Genomic DNA, 21,286 nt, shown 5'->3' on the forward strand with positions numbered 1-21,286 from the left:
TCTTTAAACTTTTTTTTTTTAAGTTTAGGTCAGAAGTACATGTCAAATACAAGATTTTGGTATATTTTTTTACTTTATAGCCATTGTTTATTATTTTTAGTTTCTTGTCCATTTCAAGCTTGCCTTTTTATTTATTTTTAAGATTTTATTTATTTATTTATGAGAGACACAGAGAGAGAGGCAGAGACATAGGCGAGGGAGAAGCAGGCTCCCCACAAGGAACCCGATGTGGGGCTTGATCCTGGATCCTGGGATCATGCCCTGAGCCGAAGGCAGATGCTCAACTGCTGAGCCACCCAGGCATCCCTTAAGCTTGCTTTTTTCAAGCAAGCTGTCTATTGCTGTGTGCCCACTTCTTGTCATTCACTAATTGCATATTGAATTAGGTGGTAGGCATTGTGGTAAAAGCATCAAACAAGGTGGTTACAATCTTCTGGCGAAGACAGACCTTGAGCCAGGAGTGTTATTATACCGAGGAGTGTTAAGGAAGGTCAGGGAAAAGGTGCTGTGGGTGTAAGTAGTGGACAGTTACCCTAGCTGTGGTGTCAGGGAAAGCCTTGGTGAAGGGGATGTTTAATCTGGATGTGAAGGTTTAGCTAGGTAGAGGAAGGATGGATTTCGGGGTGTGAGTTCACAGCAAAAGAGTAAGTTCGGAGGTTGAAGGCAAAACAGAGCAGAAAGTAGGCCAGTGAGGCTGGAGGATAAATAAGGAGGTGGAGACTAGGCAGGTGCCTGAGTTTTGAAGCTACAGTAAAGGAGTTGGTTTTTGAAGAGTTTCTAAGCAACTAGTGGCATTGCCTGATTTGCGTATTTGTAAACTCACTCTTGTTGCAGTGTGGAGACTGGAATGGAGAGGGCATAGGTAGACACAGGGAGACTAGCCTACCTGTCCCCTTCCTCCGTCTCCTACCTTCAACAAGGGCAAGCATCCCTAAACTTTTTCTGTAAAGGCCTTGAGAGTAAATTTTGGCTTTGCAGGCCATGCACTCTCTGTTGCAAGTACTCATCCCGGCAGTTAGAGCATGAAAGCAGTCATAGACAGTACACAAAGGAATGAACATGGCGGGGTCCCAATAAAACTTTATTTACAAACACAAGCAGTTAGCTAGATTTGCCCTTGGGCATAGTTTGCTGACTCCTGATCTCCAGGGTATTAGGAATGAAGAGAAGTGCATGGATTTAAGGGCCACTAAGGTGGGATTAGTATAATTTGGTTATGGGTTTGTTTGAGAAGGGTGAGGAGGTGGAGTGAAGTTGGTATGCAGGCCTCAGCCATAAATAACTTTATCAGTGATGGTGCCAGGGCAACATGCACAGCAAAGGTAGCTATCTTGACAAGTGTGAGCATTCAAGAGGATGCCTGGCCATCGGCTGGACATGGGTGGGTGTAGAGGTCTGAGCTGGAGAAAGTAGTGCAGGCAGTGTCAGTGTGTCACAGAGCTTCCGTAGAGAGAGAGTGAAGAGGGCAAAAGACAGAATCCAGAGTAACTAACATCTTGAGAGGACAGTGGGGAGAGCCACAAAGGAGGAACCAAAGAGGAAGGAGAAAGAACCAAGAGAAGCATATGTGGATAGTGGCAGCGTTAAATTGGCAGAAGAGTTGGGCAAAATGAAAAGTGTCTATTGGACTTGGATATGAGGAGGTCATTTATAACTTGGGTTAAAGCAATTTCAGAGAGTAGTAGGCTTTTTCTTGTTACGACTTTGATGGTGGAACTTGTTTACAGAAAGACAAATTCAGAAATCTAGTTCTTCCTTAAGATTTTACCTTTAGGGTTGCCTGGGTGGCCTAGTGGTTGAGCATCTGCCTTTGACTCAGGTCATGATCCCAAGATCCTGGGATCGAGTCCCACATTGAGCTCCCTGCACGGAGCCTGCTTCTCCCTCTGCTTATGTCTCTGCCTCTCTCTGTGTGTCTCTCATGAATAAATAAATAAAATATTTAAAAAATATATTTTACATTCAGTTTACAAATGGTATTAAGTCTAGCAGATAGTAGCAATAACTTTTTAAGAGAGCCTTTGGTTAATATTTGGTCCCATTTACAAGCTTCGTTAAGCTTAACTATCTTTACTGAATTTTAAAATGCTTTATATTACATTGTAGTTTTGGTACTTTAGTTGTTGAATGCAGTGGTTAAAAATGTTTTTTTTTTTTTTTAAAACATAATGTACTTAGGTAATTCTTAATAAATCTAACAAATTAAATACCATCATGTTGGTTCTACTTAATACTAAATCTTCCTGGAGTGAATAAATGCTTACCAACAATTAAGTCAGCCAAGGATTTGGGGAATGCCTTCTTACCTTACTGAGATTTCTTGGAGTCCTGACTATGGCTGCCAAGCCAAGTGCCTTTTTATTTTATAATCACTATGCCAGACACATCAAACTGAACGAAAAAGGAACTCTCCCAGCTTTGGTTGTTTGAATTTACATGCCTCACTTCCTGACTTCCCTGTGCCTTCACTATCTATGCGCTGCCCCCCCCCCCCACAAGCCCCCCACCCTCCTGTCCAAATGGCTGTATTCCTGGATTAGAATTTTCATTTCCTCCTCTTAAAGCTATGTCGGTTCTCATCTCATGTGGCTGTTAAGATCTTTGAACTTGACAAAATTCTGCATTCTTTTCATTTATTTTGGTCTCTTCCATCTGTAGCTCTTTCACATATTAAAAATGATTATGACAACCAGTGGCATTTTAGACTGTCTTACTGTTTTGTCACAGCTTCTAATGTCATTCTACTAATGGAAGGCAGACATAAAAACAAGTTAATTGGCTATTACTGGGTAAAGCTACTTTGAAATGAAAGACTCCTATGTTGAAACAAAGTTCAAAAAGTATAAGAAACGCCAAACTACAGTATCCTGTGTATATTTAGAACATATTTATCTCCTTATTGCCATAATAGGAATTTTCATGTTGCCCAAGGGAGAGTTTATGATTTCCATTAGAATGTAAGCTCAGTGACACATTTTTTGTCTTATTCATGTTTATTTCCAGCTGCTAGAATAATATGCATTTAGCAGATAGTTCAATATTTATTAAATGAATAAATGAATGTCCTGAATAAATGATAGATTGTTCACTATGAATATGAGATTGAACTTTTTGCCTCTTGTAAGGTTTTTTTCCCCCTTTTTTTCCTTCTTTTAGGCAGAAACCACTAATACTAGCCTCTTGCAAGTACAACTGGAATGCAGTTTACGTAATAAAGTGTGTCAGCAGTTAAAGGTAAAATAAAAAATTCATTGTTTTTATCTTTCCTTTCCTACCTCTTGGCTTGGAAATAAAGAATAAGATGACACATTCTGTTTTCAGAAATATACATGCCCTTACCATAAGTGCTTTTCTTTTTTTAAATTTTGAAGTCACAAAGTTTGGATGATTTTTTTGTTGTTGTTTTTCCTGTTTTTCCATCCGTCTAATCTCAGAGTTGCTATATGGAATCTGATGATGTTTTACGGCTACAAATGAGCATAATTGTAACCATGGAAAACTCCTCAAAAGAATTTGAAGAAAACACACAAGATTTGTTAGATCATCTTTCTATTATTTATGTAGCTACAGATAAATCTGAGACCTCAGGTAAAGTGTAATCTTTTAAAATTTTTATTAAAATATGTTTTGATTAACATACATCATCATTCTCGTGGCATTTACATATTGATTGTATCATTGCAATGTAAGACAAAGAGCCTTTGATTTCATCATTAAGAGATTGAAACAGTAACTAGTTCTCAATCCGCAACTGCTAGTAAGGCTGTATTATTTTGGAGTAAATTAAGAGTGACTGCAAACCATTCTGAGTTCCCTTAGGATTAATTTTTCTTGGGATCCTGGAGAGAAACAAGTTAAATGGGCACAACAATCTAATATAAATATTCACAAAGTATTTTAAGTCTCATATCTCTTGTTCTATTGTTACTGGTTTGCAGAAGCTCAGTTAAATCATGCTGCTTTGTGTTTTTAATAGTTGATTGGGTGCCGGTTGTTCCTGGATGCCTGACAAGTTAGGATAGTGTGAACTCTAATGTCCATTTCTATGAATTTTGTCTTTGAAAATGTGTGTCCTATGTACCAGAAATTACCTAGTTCATCAATTTAAGTTTCTAAGAACTTTTGTAGGCAACACGTATTATATGGTCCATGACACTTATAACGTGGGGTTTGCTATTATCCATTGGTTAGCAAGACTGTTCTGGTATATATGTATATTTATATGTATGCGTATATATGTACACATATGTACATGCGAATGCACATATACACACTCATGTATATACATATACATACACACACACACACACACACACATCCTGTACATATTTGGAGAAAGATTTGGTAGCAAAACATAATTTCATTTGGCAGTCTTAACTTTTGGTCAGACATCATTTACTTTCCATTCCTTAGAATTGATTGTAGTAGTAATGGTTCAGCAGGAGAGCTGTCCTGTCCTTGGGTTCATAGTTTTGGTGATTCACAGAATGGCCAGGTAGACAACAATGTAGAGAAGACCTCTGTCCCACAGGGAGCTCTTTTGGTGAAGGTTAAAAGGAAGGCTATGTTTTAAGATCCCAGGGTTTTGTTTTTCCACAAATATAATCTAAATAAGGAAATGAGGGGTTGTCTAATCAACAGGAGGACACAGCTTTATTTAAAGCTGTCCAATTAGTTAGTTTCATCCAGAAGAGTTCATAGTATGACCCTAGACTCAGAATTTCTCCACTGGTGGTTCATCATCCTTGAGGGATCCTATATTGGAAGGTCAATCTTTTTGTATGGATCTTTTTTCTTGTGTCTTATAAGAATATCCAACAGAAAATAGCTCCCAGCTTCAATTGTAGTGTTGAAAATCAAGTCACATTTTGTATAGAAATATGTGATGTGGTATTTTAACTACTATATTAAGGTGTGAGAATGAGATGGTTCTTTGTTTTTAATCTCATTGCTCTGATTCTTTTGGACAGATGATTCGGCAGTAAATATGTATATATTACATTCAGGAAACAGCCTTATTTGGATACAGGTAATTGTAAATGCTTACATTAAATTTTAAACTGACAAGTATGTGTTTAATTACAGAACATGAGGATTTTTCAGGAACAGATACAAAACCACTGTCTCAATTCTCTTTTGCTTTAATTTACACTCCTTTTCCCTTGCTTGAACCCATATTAGGATGAAGGTTGCCAGCACCCCCTTCATACTGTTACAGACATATGCTGGGCAGTTGCTTGTATGCCAGTCTGAGCTATTTAGTTCTTTTAACAGAGTCAAATTGGATAAATACCCCTCTGAAAATACTAATGTGGATTTTTTTTTTTTTTTTTGGTAGGACGTACATCATTTCTCACAGAAAGATGCTCTGTCTCTGCAGTTTGAACCAGTACTCCTTCCTACTTCTACAACAAACTTTACAAAAATCGCCTCTTTCACTTGCAAAGGTACAGATTTTAAAAATATTGGAGACTGTCTATTTTCGTTATCTAGTTATGATAGCAATTCCTTCTGTGAAATGCCTTAGAACTGCAGAGTCAGCAAAGTTTTCAGAAAGTGAATGGGTTTGATTGTAGTACTGCAGCCTTAGTAGTTAACTACTAAGAGACAGAATGACAAAAAAAGAGATTGTTGATGCCACTTCTACCACACATAGGATTTTGCATTTAAAGCTTAACTGAGTTGGTGATTTGAAGGAGCAAGATGCAAATGTATTTGGTGGAGGTGCTGCTTTCACCTGTAGAGAGCTCTGCTGCCCAGGTGGTGTTTCTTGGTGCACAATGCTATGCAGATCTAGTGAGTATAAACCCAGTCCTCATTTTAGGTTCTTATTTACGGTAGAGTTCTGTAAAGAAATGCAAATGATTCTAAACATATGAACACATGACCTGCCTTACTTGTATTTCAAAAAATGTTAAAGCAACAAGTGAGATATAATTTTTTACTTAGATCAATAAGGATAAAAACATTGTTAGTATTCTGTGTTGGTAATGATTAGGGAAAAAACCCAGATATTTTTGACAAGAGTATAAACCAATGCAGGCTTTTTTTGGAGGGAAAATTGACAATCGCTGAAAATTTAAAATGCACATATATGCTCTTTGATCCTTAATTCTATGTCAAGGACTATCTATGGATATACTCATATATGCATGCAAAAAAGAAATGTGCACTGTTGGTGATAACAGAACAATGTAAACCTTCATTGATAGGAGGAGCCTGGTTAAATTGTAGCGCATTTACAGGTGGGTGTTCCCTGCAGCTTTTTGGAGGCATATGTACAGCAGTGCATGTGTGTATACTTGGTATTTTTATTTTATTTTATTTTTATTATTCATGAGAGACACAGAGAGAGAGGCAGACACACAGGCAGAGGGAGAAGCAGGCTCTACTCAGGGAGCCTGATGTGGAACTTGATCCCAGGACTCTAGGATCATGTCCTAAGCTGAAAGGCAGACGCTGAGCCACCCAGGCATCCCCACTTGGTATTTTTTAAAGCGTATTTATATGCTTGTGTATGTATAGAGCACTGGATAGATGTTTAAGAATCTACTAGCAGTTGTTTAAGATAATTGGGAATTTGGGTGAACAGTAGACTCTATTTTCACATTTTTGATAGCATTTGAATATTTTTTGGAGCCATATATGTAGCTTAAGGGGAAAAAAAAGACTAGAAGACTCTGGGTAGCTTAGTCAGGTAACCATCTGCTTTAGGCTCAGGTCATGATCCTCAGGTCCTGGGACTGAACTGGAGTAGGGGGTAGGGGGAGGGTCCCTGCTCAGTGGGGAGTCTGCTTGTACCACTTCCCCCTCCAGCCCCCCCCTCCCCGCCTGCTCTCTCTTGCCATCTCTCTCTCTCTCAAGTAAATAAATAAAATCTAAAAATTAAAAAAAGGCTTGAGTGTTAGTATCAGAGTTAGGAATTTAATACCAGTGCCTTAATGTTACGACCAAGCTCAAGGAAAGCTTAAAAGTGTTGTTTTGATAATTCACAGTGTTTTGGAATACATTGTGCTTTCACTGTGAAGCTCCTTCTTGCTATTTTGGATGTCTTCCTTTCTTGTTCATGCCTCCACATGCTCCTCTTCACCCCACCCAGTTGAGCGTCATTTTTCACTTTTGTCATTCCTGGCAGTACTAAAGACTTTCCTCTTATATATGGTGAATGCAGATCTTTGTAAAGAGAAGCCATAAAATGTTCATTCCCCCCCCCCCCCCCCCCCTGCCAAAAGAAGAAATGAGAGGGTGGTTTTAAAAAGGGGTAGATGGGGATGAGAGACTCCTGACTCTGGGAAACAAAGGGCTGCAGAAGGGGAGGTGAGTGGGGGAATGGGGTAACTGGGTGACAGGAACTAAGGAGGGCACATGATGGGATGAGCGCTGGGTGTTATACTATATGTTGGCACATTGAATTTAAATAAAAAAATTTAAAAGAGGGGTGGTTGGGGGCTGGTAGACATGGTGTTCTGGGTGATTAGCAACAAGGCAGCAGAGAAAAAGATGGGAGTGTTTGAGAAAGGATTTTACCATTGATATCTGATGCACTGTTTTAACGGAGACTGAAAAGCAAAGTAATAAGACAGAAATAAAATATATATCTTGTTTTTGTTCAGGGTAATGAAAGAAAAGATACTTATGCTTCACATTTATTTCTTTGTATCTCAAAACAGCTACATCATGTGACAGTGGAATTAAAGAGGACATGAGGAAGATAAAAAGCACTTCAACACTAAAAGCATGTCTCTCCTCTCCTGTGGTTCAAGGGTAGGATGATTCCACTTTCCCTTTAATCATGTTTGTTTGTTTGTTTTCATCTAGCAATAACTTAAAAATATAGCTGAGAAGATGTATATGACTCTCCCTCTCTGGGCTTGCCTTCCACACTTAACACTGCTTACCAAGCAGTGGGAGGGCTGAGTGCAGAATGGGAGCAGGGAAACAATGATTCAGTTTGTGGAACAGCTTCAGGGCCTGGGAGCCAGGTGTGGATCCTGACTTGGCCCTGGTGGCCTCTTTGAGCATCCTGGTCTTGGCCTGGTCACTCATCCTCTGGCCTTTCCGATGCTCCACTTGTGGGCGTGGAGGTTGAGGAAGGCAGTCTGAAGCTCGTTCCTAACACTAACATTCATTCTCTAACGTTTTCTGATGCTCCTCTTTTTGCATTCAGAGGCACCTTGAGTGCTGAACGTTGTCTCACACTCAGGCCTGATAGCATGCACGTCCTGTGTTCACAGGTATTTTAGAATGGACTCCTCTGCAACCCAGTTTCACATAGAGACTAACGAGAACACTTCAGGAGTTTGGTCAATGTGGTACCTCAACCATTTTGACCGTAGTGTTGTACTAAATGATGTGTTTGTTTCCAAGGAGACCAAGCACATTTTAAAGGTATCTATAGTATTTTTATCCAAGTTTTAGCCTATTTTACGATTTGTTTAAGGTCAGATGCTATGAAATCAATATTTATATTATTTAATTTTTATTTCTGATTTTTTAAAGCAAGTGTTTTTCTTTGAATATTTTCAGTTTCTAGGATCTCTTTGTTTTTTAAACTATTGTTTAGGGACCTCAAAGGGACCAAGATAAATTCTTAAATGATATTTGCTCTTAACATTATTCAAAGAGATTACAATGTATAATTTATACTAAAAAGATTGTATTTATTAAAAGTAAGCCTGAATAATGACACATAGACTTTTTCAAAATACCACCCATGAAAATTTTGAGATTATTTTTGTGAAATTTAAAAAGTAGCATATGAAACATTTAAAAACTGTCATTTATATTAAAAAAATTCAATCTTTGACCTGGAAATAATTGAGTAAAATTATGTTTTTAAAAGTACAGAAGAACCTTAGTATCATACTTTATAATAGTTTTAATCATAATTAGTGTTAGAAAAAGTAATTTCTCTTACTTTTTTTTCTTTTTAGATTCTGAATTTCACTGGCCCTTTATTTCTACCTCCAGGCTGTTGGAATATATTTTCTTTGAAACTTGCTGTTAAAGACATTGCCATAAATCTATTCACCAATGTATTTTTGACTACAAACATAGGTGCCATTTTTGCAATACCTCTACAGATTTACTCGGCCCCAACCAAGGTATTGTTTACAGCACTATGTGTTATAATTTTCATATAATTACTGTTTATTTTAATTCACTTCTGGTGCTTGGGTTTTATTGACAGAGTTTAAAGGCCCTGTTCTTTAAGACTATCTGAGAAATTTGCAGGATATTGCCAGGCTAATTGTAGATGATTGGTTGTTTAGATATAGAACTCTTGATTTGGAAAGAGTTTCTATTTTTCATAAAGTAATTTGAGGTTAGTAAATAAAATATTACAAATAGATTAATTTCATTTTCATTTATTTCCAAAATTTGAAGAGCAAGGAATATATGCTTGTAATAGAAAACACAGTTGGGCTTCTAGTGCATACTAGCAATGAATTCAAATAAATGAGATGATTAAATGCTTTAGTTAGGCCTCTGGTAAGTGACTCTTGGTTGCTTGTAATCCTTGCATTTCTTTAGTGGGCCAAATCAAAAGCCTTAACGGGTTCTCAGTTAAAATGCTTTCTAACATCTGGGTTAGCCGCATTTAATTTAGGTCTTATTAAACATGCCTCATTTTTTTCTTAATGTTTATTTATTTTTGTTTGGTTACTGTTATTGCTTCTTTTTTGATCCAAGCTATTCTGTATAACGCTGGGTTCTAATTTTTCACTATGAGACGTTCATGCAACCATCTTTATGATTTTTCTCACTTATTAGCATTGGTGTTTCATAGATAGAAATGCCTCATGCCTAGCTATAAGCTTAAAGGTAGGACCTCTAAAATTAAACTGCACAAGATGTAAGGTTAATTCCATTCATCTGTATTTCAAGCAGGGGAGATTTCTTAGAAATTTCCTTTTTCCGATCAAGAGATGCATATTAAGAAGAGCTACTTGTGGGAGGGAGTAGGCAGGTTTCACATATATATGGAAGTAGCAGGTCTGTGCTTCCCCAACCTGTAGGAAGTGGAACCTCAATTTAAGTGTCCCAGGCGGCTTAGGAGTTACTATAGATCAGTGTACTGTTTTTCAGAGGATTAGAGTACAGTAAAAAAAAAAAAAAAAAAACCTATCAGGAATGTCCTGAGATTAACTTCTAATTCAGAAGGCAGCTCTGTGTCTTTGGGGCCCAAGGATCATCACTATGGGCATTGATGATTGTGCAGGATCCACCGGCCTGGTCCTTCTGTGAGAGACAGTTCTGAGCTCTCATTCAAGAAGGGAAGCCAAGAATTCACGTGCTTGTTGTTTGGCTTCTGGTTAAAGAGAAATTCACCCAGGTGGAGGCCATTGTCTCCTTCACATTTGAGTGCATTAGGATTTTTATGTTTAGTGTTGTGTTTTAAGTTATTCATATATTACTTTTCAATCTAGGAAGGGAGTCTGGGTTTTGAAGTGATAGCACATTGTGGCATGCATTATTTCATGGGAAAATCAAAAACAGGTAAGTATTTTGCCCTTAGATTTTCTGTAGAACTCTAGTTTGGGATTGGGTGGGAAGTAGTGAGGAAAAATAGCATTTACAGGTGGAATAATTAATACTGTAAACACAGCTTTGTCATATTTCATTCTAAAAGAGCATGATCATTCACAGAATGACTTGAAATTGTTAAGAATCCCCCCGAAAACACCCAACGTGCTTGTGTAATGGCCCTTAAGTAGCTGGAACTTTTCGTAAGGGATTATTTTTCAAACACTTTATTTGATGGTCACAGCAACCTCATGTCCAGGAAAAATTGGAAAACTGTGGTTCTTTTATAAAAGGGCTGACAACAAGTTAGTAAAAATAACCTAGACTTGCATTTGAAGACCTTAGTTATAGGAGCATAAACATCTTACAGGGGGCGCTAGTTGTTGAGTGTGAATGAATGCCATGGTTTTCATACAGAAGCTCTTTCTGGTCCCTTTCCTGCCTTTTGATTTATGAAAATAATAAGGATACTGTTAACACTACAGAGATTTCTCTGGGGGAGATTGCCATTTTTTTCATCCCGGCACACTCTTTAGCACAGATAAGACAGAATGGATAAGTGGAGAGGCCAAGGTGAACAGGAGGCCAGTTTGTAAATATAAACAGGCACCTTCTCCAGGCCCAGCCCCAGGTCTGTGCTCTTCTTTGGAAGGACCGCTGTTTTGTCCATCAGCACTGATCATAGTAACTGAAAGACTTAGTTAATGACCAGTTCTGTTTACAGGGAAGCAGTTTAGTCTGTTAGGTTGAAAGCTGTTAAAAATGTTTCAGGAATAATCTTAACTTGTTTCAAGCTATATTCATGAGCCATGTGTCTTTTATGTTATTACCTTTACATAATTCGATTTAGTTTTGTTTTATACATGTTTGTTTGATTTAATATATCATTTGCCATTGGGTTAGAGGGACTCTTAGTAAAGCAGTCAGAGGAAAGTGGGGGGTGTTTATTCACTCGGTGGTCCTCTCAGTTTGAGAAGTTTGACAGTCTGTGGCATTCTTTCCTAACTGAATTGCGTTTTCTGTACACTTAAATATTAAATATGATCTAACTTTTAGAAAATCCTAATTGGGAAGGGAGTCTTTCTCTGGATCGGTCAACCTGGGACGTGGATTCAGAACTTGCCAATAAATTGTATGAAAGATGGAAGAAATTTAAAACTGGTGACGGCTGCAAGTATGTCTTCTGTGTTCACCTTCCCTTGTTTCTTTTCTTCAGCACTGGTTGAGGGGGAGGGATCACTTACATAGTACTTCACTGAAATTGCAGGACTGAATTTTTAATAACTGGTATTTCTTTTCAGCCTTTTATTTTGACAAATTTCCAACCTCAGAAAAGTTGAAAGTGTAGTGCAGTGAATACCCAAATATTCCTCATACTGGATTCAGTAATTGTTCACATTTTACCACTCCTGCTTTCTTTCTCTCTCGACCTCTCTATCTTTGTAGACACACACATTTTGTTTTTGCTGAGTCATTTGAAAGTAAGCTGTAGATATCGTACTTCAACCCTCAATACTTTATTAGAAGATAGTTTATTTCCTCAGGAGAATATCCTCCTACATAGAACTATAATACCATTACCTACCCAACAAATTTAACATTGGTACAGTTATATTATCTAGGATACTATCTGTTTTCAGATTTCTCTCTTTGATCCACGAATATCCATTATGGCTGTCTTTTTATTTTTCCTTTTTTAAAATCCAGGATCCATTCAAGGATCATGCATTGCATTGCTTGTCATGTTTTCTTAGTTTTCTGTAGACTGTTTATCTCCGTGCTCCACCCCCCTTCCTTCATCCTTCATCATGTTGATACTTCAGAGAGTCTTAGCCAGTTATCTTATAGAACCTTTGGGGATCCCTGGGTGGCGCAGCGGTTTGGCGCCTGCCTTTGGCCCAGGGTGCGATCCTGGAGACCCGGGATCGAATCCCACGTCGGGCTCCCGGTGCATGGAGCCTGCTTCTCCCTCTGCCTATGTCTCTGCCTCTCTCTCTTTCTCTCTCTCTCTGTGTGACTATCATTAAAAAAAAAAAAAAAAAAAAAAGAACCTTTAGCACTGTGAGTTTTTTGAATTGTTTCTTCAAGTTTACATTCACATTAAACATTTTTGGGAAGAGTGCTGACTACTTGGTTGATCTTGGGTCCTTACCATTGCATTACCTGGGAAGGGACTTATATATCAATGTGTCCCATTGTTGGTATTGTGAAGTTGAATCATTTGACTCACCCCATTGTATGTGTGACAGATCTCCATTATAGATAAATTTTTCCTTTAATAAGTAATTAAAAATTAAGTAATATGTGCTACAATAATTTGAGATCATATAAATTTCCTGTTCTCTAAGAGCATGTCACCCCCATAATTCTTGCCTGAATCAGTTAGTTGTTAAATTGATGGTTGCAAAATGGTGATGTTTCTAATTATTTTGTTCATTCTACATCCTTTTTGAGCATCCCTGCAGATTCTTTGTTCATTACCATTTACTGTCATTATTATTTTTGATGCTAAATTGTCCCAGATTTGGCTATTGAGAGCCTCTTCCAGCTAGCTTGTGGGTCCCTTAAACCCACAAGGGGGTTTGTGGTTTGTGATTCTTATCATTCATTCTTTGAGCACTTCTTGCTTTCTAGTAAAACAGAATGTTTTAGGATCATCTTGTACTTTCTCTTCCCCAAACCCAGAATAAGCCATATTTTCCCCCCAAGGGTCCTTGTTCCTTTTAGTGGGAGTGATATTTAATGATTTCCTTTTTTTTTTTAATGTCAAAATTATTTTTCCAAGTAATTTCTTTCTTTATGAATTACACAGGAGGACTGTTTTAGGAATGACTCGGTTTGGTCGCTTGAAGAAATCCAAGGAGTCAGAATCCTTTGTTTTCTTTCTGCCTCGTTTGATTGCAGAACCTGGCCTTGTGTTAAACTTCAGCGCAACTGCCCTAAGGAACAGTGTGGTGAGGATTGTGTGTCTCCTTGTCAGTGACATCCCAGCTCTAGGGTTTTTGAGTTACCAGTGTCTTCCCACCTTGAGAATACTGTTTCAGAACCAAAGAGAATTTAAATTCGTTTTAAGTGATACACATATGCCGTTAGGTGCACTTAGTAGGGAGGTGTCAGAAGAACAAAATGAGTAAAACTTCAACCAGATAAAATGCATGAAACAAATATATTTTCTGAAGTTTTTTTCCAATTAAAAATCTATGTGCCAAGAAAGTGTTCAACTATGAACAACAGAGAAAGTTTTTTTTTTTTTTTGTAGGATTTCATTATTATTTTTTTAATTTGTTAAAGTAGTCTACACCCAATGTGGGCCTTGAATTTATAATCCTGAGATTGAGAGTCACATGCTCTTCCAGCTGGGCCAGCGGGACGTCCCACAACAGAGAAAACCTTGACTAGCACAGGCTCACATAGGAATTAGCTTGTTGCAGAATGAGAAGCTCAAAGCAGAGGAGTCCAAAGCTGATGCAGCAGCAGTGTGATGCCATTGAGAGCCTAGGCTCTGTCTGCCTGTTACCCTCTGTCCTTGGTGTGCTGACTCCCTCCCTGTGTGTGCTTCCTTCGATGAGCTAGGGAGGCCCAGAGAAAGGCACAGAAGTGATACCAGCAGGCTTCCATGTGTGTCTCAAGTCTCACTGCCAAAGAGCTGCATCACATGTGGTCTGGGGGATAATTTACACTTCATGAGGCACTCACTGGATTTCTTCGGGGTGGCATCTGAAGACTTTCCAAAAAATTTTCATTTTGAAATGATACCATCTTAAAAGTTTCAAGAGTTGTACCGAGAACTCCCAATCACCCTTCACAGAGATTCCCAGTTTTCCATGTTGGCCACATATGCTTTATCATTTCTTCTCTCTCTCTTTGCACACCCCCACCACACGCATGTTTATGAGCCATTTGAGAGTGTCAGGTGCCATGCCCCTTCTACCTCTACTTCAGTGTGAATTTCCTAAGAACAGGAGCATTTTCTCCCGTACAAGGATGTAATTAATCCTCAAAATCAGAACATGTGACATTAATCATAATAATGTTATCTAGTCTGCAGTCCATATTCAAATTTTTCCAGTTCTCCCACGCACATATCTTATGATAGTTTTTTTCCTCCCCAGTTCAGGATCCAGTTCAGGAGCTTGAATTGCAAGATCAAGTCTTTTTTGTCACCTCTAGTCTTCCTGAACCTTTCCTGGCCTTCATAGCGGAGACAGTGTTGAAGCAGGCAGGCTATTTATTCTCTAGAATGTTCCTCGATTTGATGTGCATTATGGTTCCTCGTGATTAGACTCAGGTTATGAATCTTTTGCAGGATTATTTCAGGGGTGACCTGTGCCTTCCTTGGGGTTTTGATTTTCCTTTCCCTGTATCTAGGTGAAGTACTTTGTGGTGAAGAACCCTTCCTCTTGGCCAGTCTCCTTGCAGCTCTTGCCTCTCTCCTTGTATCCTAAACCAGAAGCGGCAGTGCGCCTGCTCCACAAATGGTAAAGCGCCCAGTTGAGGACTTTCTGATGGGGTTTGGGAAATACTCTTATGACTCAGAATTATTCAGAGTCCTTCACATTTTTCACCTGGCCTGTACGTAGGTGTACGCAGTATTAACCCCAGTACCTGGACACCCAGCTCCTTGGGGCATATACATATACCTTGATGGAAATTGCCACTTCCCTTTGTTAGGTGGCCTCTTGAGTGTTACTGTGTCTAGTCTAGTTCCCAGCAGAATATTGTTTTTTTTGGCCAGGAAATCTGTACAATTGTGATTTTCCCACATGTACTCCTAAAGGTTAGAATCTAAATTGCAATGATCTCTGGGCAGCACAAGAAAATGAGTTTAGTGTTTTAGTACATTTCAGTCAAGTATTAAAAAGGATGATAATTCTCTTAGTTCATGTCTAAAAGATGTTAGACATTCACGTTTTATCTTATTTTTACAGAGCAATCACCGATTCTCTTAGAATGTTTCCTTCTTTGGCTTAGTAGAATCTACCCTGATTCCAGGGTGTCTCAGCTTCGGCATTATTGACATTTTGGACAAGATGATTTTCTCTTTGGGGGAGGAGGAGCTGTTCTGTGTTTCGGAGGATGTTTATAGCAGTATCCCTGGCTTCTACCCAATAGATGCCAGTAGATCCTCCCCAGCTGTGGTAACCAGAAATGTCTCCAGATACTATCAGATATCCACTGGAAGATAAAATTGTCCTTGGTTGAGAGTCACTTCCTGTCAGGTTCCATATGGACCATTTTGGGGGGAAAATGCTTCCTATTTAGAACTTTTGTTACCATATGCTTCTTTACATATGGTAAAGTGCTGGGCTGCCAAAGTCATTCATTCAACAGTATTGAGCACTGACAATATGCCAGGTACAGTGCAAGGGGCTGGGACACAGTAGTGACAGGATGTGACATGAATTGTGTATGCAAAAATATGTGCTCACATAATAGGTATATGTGCACACACGTATTAGTCTTTCTTTATTGGCAATCTGAATGTTAGTTCAAACATTTTTTTTCTCTTTATAGGTTTGGCACCGATATGCAGATGATTAATTTCACAACTGGTGAATTCCAGCTCACCAAAGCTTGCCCTTACCGGGTAGGATGTCATCTTTAAATAGAAAAAGAATGCTAACAAACTATACACATAGCATATGGGCTTTGCTGATTTATGTTTCAAGTTTCTTTACATAATATATGCAGCTTTCTTATTTTTATATTCTAGGCATTAAGTATACATAGCAGATTTTTCCAATTAACGAATACAGCAGGAGCTGCATGGTTCATGTTAGCCTGTAAATCATTTTAATTTGATAGTTTAGATTCATGTGAGTGAAGAAATAACAACTAAATCAGGGCTGTGTAGAAAACCATAAAACTTGAGACCCCAGAATTTATAATTCTCTTTTAGATTCCCCATCGAGTTTTTTTTAGGGCAACATAAGGTAAAAATGCACTTAAAAAAAGAATCTTCTCCTACCAAACTGGCTTCATGTTTTAAGCAAGTCACCCAGTTTCTTTGATGGTCGCCTCATCTGTAAAAAAGGATTTCTCTGAAATTCTTAAGCCTCTGGGCACTCATGAGGTCTTGCACAAATACTTAGGAGGAGGAGTAAACATGTCATGTGGTGAGGATGTTGTCTGGGGACTTGGCAGCCTTGTTTCTTAGTTTCCACTCAGTAGTTCTGTGGCTCTTTGTACTGAGCTGAGTGTTTTCCTCTCAAGTATCCTATGTGTGAGATCAAGTAGACTTGAAGCATCTGTTACAAATGTAAAAGCACACACGTAAGACTCATAGGCATACAACTATATTTCTCACACACACATATTTAAGTGCCTTGGGTATTTTCTTCTTTCTCCACATTTATCTCTCCAAAGATACCCTGTTGGCTCTAGATTAACTTGACTAGCATAAAGAGAGAAACCAGGTAACCTCCAACTAAGAGTTAAAACTCATCAAAGCAAGTTAGAGATTTAAAATAGGAAACACATTACAGCAAACATTCCTTGCTCTCTGTAAGTGGTCTAAGCGGCAGCATGGTCTTGTTTTTGTTAGTGAGCCTGTCCTCATTCCCTCTCATTCCCCTTTCCACTGAGCAGGCTCCCAGGGCTGTTGGGGGGTAAATGAGTCCAGAATACTAAGAGATCTTTTGCCCCAATGGTATTGAATCATATATAATTTAAAATTCCAAAAATAATGCCAAATTCCTTTTACATATAAGTGTTCTGTTCAAATTTGAGCAAATGATGTGACTCATTTGGGAAAAGACTTTGCTCTGTGATGGAAGGTTTTCCCCAAGGATATTACACCTTTTGCCATAAAGGACACTGTTACCTTCAAGAAGTTGTTACACTGACAAAAATAGTATCAGTGCCTTTGAGATACTTAAAAGTTTAATTCGAAATTCTTACTAAAACTGTGTCATGTAAAGAATGGCATGCATTTTTATGATACTGATTTGCTTTTAGAAACATAATTCCTGGGGATCCCTGGGTGGCTCAGCGGTTTAGCGCCTGCCTTTGGCCCAGGGCACGATCCCGGAGTCCCGGGATCGAGTCCCACGTCAGGCTCCTGGCATGGAGTCTGCTTCTCCCTCCACCTGTGTCTCTGCCTCTCTCTCTCTCTCTGTCTATCATAAATAAATAAATATTAAAAAAAAAAAAGAAACAGAATTCCTTTAGTTAAGAGCAGGGAAAATTGGACAGTCAGGGTTCTGAATCCAGGCTCTTCACATGTGTGCTGTGTGACCCTGGACAGCTTACTTAATCTCTCTATAGCTAGCCTCCTCTCTCCCACTTATAATAATGTGAGAAGATTCAGTAAGGTTTATGGAATGCTTAGCATCTTATGGACCTTACTATATTCTAGTGCTAGTATATAAGAACTATTTAATAAAGGGTGTTTTTATTACTAAGAGTTTTAATACTAAAAATCAGCTTTTTATTCAATATTTATATTAGATATATGTAAAGCCAGGTTCTCCCCTCAAGAAGTTTAGAATTCTAATGAAAATGAATCAAATATCATCACTATTTTTTCTTTCAGATAGCATGGGGACATGCCAGCCACAGTTGGATGATAAAACAAATTTAAAAATGAAGGGCTCAGAAAAGAGAATTATTACCATGTAGATTGTATGATCATAGTGCTAAAAAATTAATAAGTTGTTTTTAGTGAGAAGGAGCTGGAAAAAGCAGTGGAAAGAGGAAAAATAATGAAGAGCGCAATTTTGAATACTAAATTTAGAACACAAGGTTTAGTCAGAGAGAGTTAGAAATCTGGGGGAAGGTAAAGGAGGATGTGAATAGAGATCTTTCTCCTGAATGCAGAGACCAAATGTAATAACGATGGTTTCTGTATAAACCATAGCTCAATATTAAAGAGAAATTTAGGGTTGTCCAGCAGTGGATGAGTGTTGGGTCAGGTCCCTATAGCATTCATCAGAGGCTATTTGGTCTGTTTTCTGAGTGATGTTTTACAGTCGGAGCATCTTGGCAGAGAAGGCTGCTTCTGGCTGCAACTCCCATCCAAGCCAGGAAGCAAATCCCCTTTCCAGCATCCGTGGCAGGTAGTCCTGCAGCCTCTGCCTGCACTTTCTCAGCTGTGGTTTGGGAACTGTTTATTGGTGTGAGCTCTCAGGGTAAACAAGTTCAGCAGGTCGATTCGGGTAGTCACATCTGGACCTTAAAAGAAGAGCAATCATGGTTATACACTGTCATGCACATAATGAAGACGAAAGCTTTGCTCGACAGGACTCATTTAATTGCATTTATTAAATTTGCAGGGCATGCAGTCTGAGGAATCCAAGTTTGGCATCCTCCACTTGCATTTGCAGCCTCTGGAGATGAAAAGGGTCGGTGTAGTTTTCACGCCAGCCGACTACGGGAAAGTTACATCACTCATACTAATCCGGTAGGTGTGTCCCGTCACGGAGCCCGTTTCTTTCCCTCTGATGCGTCCAAGTCTCTGTCTCTGAAGAATACGTAATCTCTTTACTAAGAGCTGATATTCACCTCTTCGTCAGGCAGGTAGGGATGAGGCTGTGTTGCCTGGCAGATAGAGGAAAGGCTTACCTGAGGCTCCACACTTAAGTCCCCTGGGCTTCTGACCTTGCAAGGTAGGGGCCGTGTGCCCTTCCCTCCAAAAGCTGCATCTGCTGCTGTTCCCCACCCTCACCCCCCGCTGCTGCACACACACACACACACACACACACACACACACACACACACTTCTCTGACCTTAGCTCTGAAAAGTAATTGAAACTGCTATGTTCGTTTTCATTCCGCAGTGTTTGGATTTACTCCACTCTCATAGTTGCCTTGCTTCTGGAATTCTCTGTAGCCCCAAAGGACAGTGGACTAAGGACTCTCTTTTTTTCTTTTAAATGACAGTGGCTGCTCATTTTAAGCAGCTAAATGTTTTTCATTATTAAATCTTTTTCATCTTTAGGTAGTTTTTATTTAAAGTCTTCTTTCAAAAATGTACAGTAGATACAGATCTATGTGGAAGCTCTCTGCATTGGTGAGAAGTCTAATTTTTAATACATGACATTTTAGTTACTTTTTAAAGCTCTTCTAATATCAGACCAGCTGGTAAAGACTTTCTTATTCTGGACTTCCTTTAACATATCACATGAATTTGTTCTTCTGCAAGTGAATGCTCTGAAAAAGGGAAAGGTATTAAAAGTTTTTGAAAGAATATGTTCTACTGAGCATTTTAACCAAGACTTCTAATGCCTTGTTGACAATGTCTTTCATTTTAAACCTATTCTCCACTGAGGAACTAAGGTCCTGGGAAGTGCAGAGATAAACTTTACCTCATCCCAGGTTAAACTGACCTTGAAAAGTCTAAATTATTTCTAGTAGTTAATTTATTTTTGATGTTTCTGTATAGATAGCATTTTTCTATAGACAGTATCAGTCATCTGACGTAACTTTAAAGGCTTTTAAATGGTTAAGGATTCTTAATCCTTTAGGAAAAGATGTAAAGATATTGGTATATGTTGCATAATAAGGAATGAATTCTTTCTCTGCTTTTATGGTATTTACATTAATGAAGACTGGTTTTTACTCTAGTCTGCATCATTTAAACATCTATTCCATTTAACCTTTTTTGTCCTAGGAATCATGATTTCAGTTACTGAAAAGGTAGAAAGCTAGTCTGAATTTCTATTTGACGGCTAAGAACTTGAGTAGATATATGTTGTTGGTGGGATGACATAAATCTTTGATTCAAAAGAAACAGTGGGATTTTGTTTCTAGAATTATCCCTAAGGCAGAATTTCTTATGGTCACAATTACTATGAAAACTCCTTAACTCACCCTGCAAATGATTTTTGTCAATTAGTCTAAATTTATTAATATTTGTCTGAGGCCCCCAATTTATCTCCTCCGGTTTTTTTATTTTCTATTTATTTATTTTTCACTTGGAGGTCTGATCACCACTCTGGTGGCTGGTAATTAGAAAAACACGGCTTTTGCATTCTTGGGCCAAGGTGGGAGAGTGATTGTGAGCATTCACTTGTTCTTGCGGTTGTCAGCTTGTCTGGGCTCTTCTGAGCCCATTGGCAGCCTCCATTCCCTGGGACACCCTCTCATTCCATGAGATGGCAGGAGATGCTACACTATTTAAATTGAGTTTTCGCTTTCACAACTTTTCAGATGTCCTTGCTAAGTAGGAGTGTTTAAATCCAAGTGCACGGTATCTTGTGACTCTGTTGTAATACCTTTGTATTTGTGTTGTCCCAATAGGAACAACCTGACTGTTATTGACATGGTTGGCGTGGAAGGGTTTGGAGCCAGAGAGTTACTGAAAGTGGGCGGAAGGCTTCCTGGTGCAGGAGGTTCACTCCGATTCAAAGTGCCTGAGTCCACGCTGATGGACTGCCGGCGACGTGAGTTCATCCGTGTGGCACTCAGACAGGGAAGGCTTGGTGCTCAAGCCAAGGGCAAAAGAATTCCATAAGATTCTTTTTAAAATTTACAGTAAATTCATGGCATTGATGCAAATAATTAAATCAGGCAAACATTTGAGCATATTTAAGAGGCTGCTTAGGACAATAGCCTGAGATATTTAACCCAACTTACATGATACATATATAAACAGCGTAATTGTGCTAAATTATCAGTATAGTGACAGATATTTAAGATAAATAGTATGAAGCTGTCAATTTAGTTGTCAACTACATTTTCATAAAAAAGATCACACCAAAATGATGAATGCAGAGACTAAAGGTCTACTAACAAGTAGAACTTTATGCAGTAATGGAAA

At 38.6% G+C, this 21,286-nt stretch overlaps 1 protein-coding gene across 4 annotated transcripts in view; it reads left to right on the top strand.

Moving 5' to 3' along the window:
* TMEM131L (transmembrane 131 like) overlaps positions 1-21,286 on the top strand; it is a 161,007-nt gene that overhangs the window by 106,971 nt on the left and 32,750 nt on the right. For all 4 annotated transcript variants that reach the window (XM_072773704.1, XM_072773703.1, XM_072773705.1 and 1 more), the window contains 14 exons: positions 3,157-3,234; positions 3,435-3,588; positions 4,971-5,029; positions 5,339-5,447; positions 7,671-7,764; positions 8,235-8,388; positions 8,934-9,104; positions 10,431-10,500; positions 11,584-11,701; positions 13,340-13,481; positions 14,896-15,005; positions 16,042-16,114; positions 18,801-18,928; positions 20,767-20,909. In XM_072773704.1, the coding sequence (XP_072629805.1) occupies positions 3,157-3,234; positions 3,435-3,588; positions 4,971-5,029; positions 5,339-5,447; positions 7,671-7,764; positions 8,235-8,388; positions 8,934-9,104; positions 10,431-10,500; positions 11,584-11,701; positions 13,340-13,481; positions 14,896-15,005; positions 16,042-16,114; positions 18,801-18,928; positions 20,767-20,909 (1,603 nt within the window). The remainder of the gene's footprint in view (positions 1-3,156; positions 3,235-3,434; positions 3,589-4,970; positions 5,030-5,338; positions 5,448-7,670; positions 7,765-8,234; positions 8,389-8,933; positions 9,105-10,430; positions 10,501-11,583; positions 11,702-13,339; positions 13,482-14,895; positions 15,006-16,041; positions 16,115-18,800; positions 18,929-20,766; positions 20,910-21,286) is intronic.

This window comes from Canis lupus, chromosome 13 (genome assembly GCF_048164855.1).
Source record: "Canis lupus baileyi chromosome 13, mCanLup2.hap1, whole genome shotgun sequence".
In the NCBI taxonomy this organism is placed as follows: domain Eukaryota; kingdom Metazoa; phylum Chordata; class Mammalia; order Carnivora; family Canidae; genus Canis; species Canis lupus.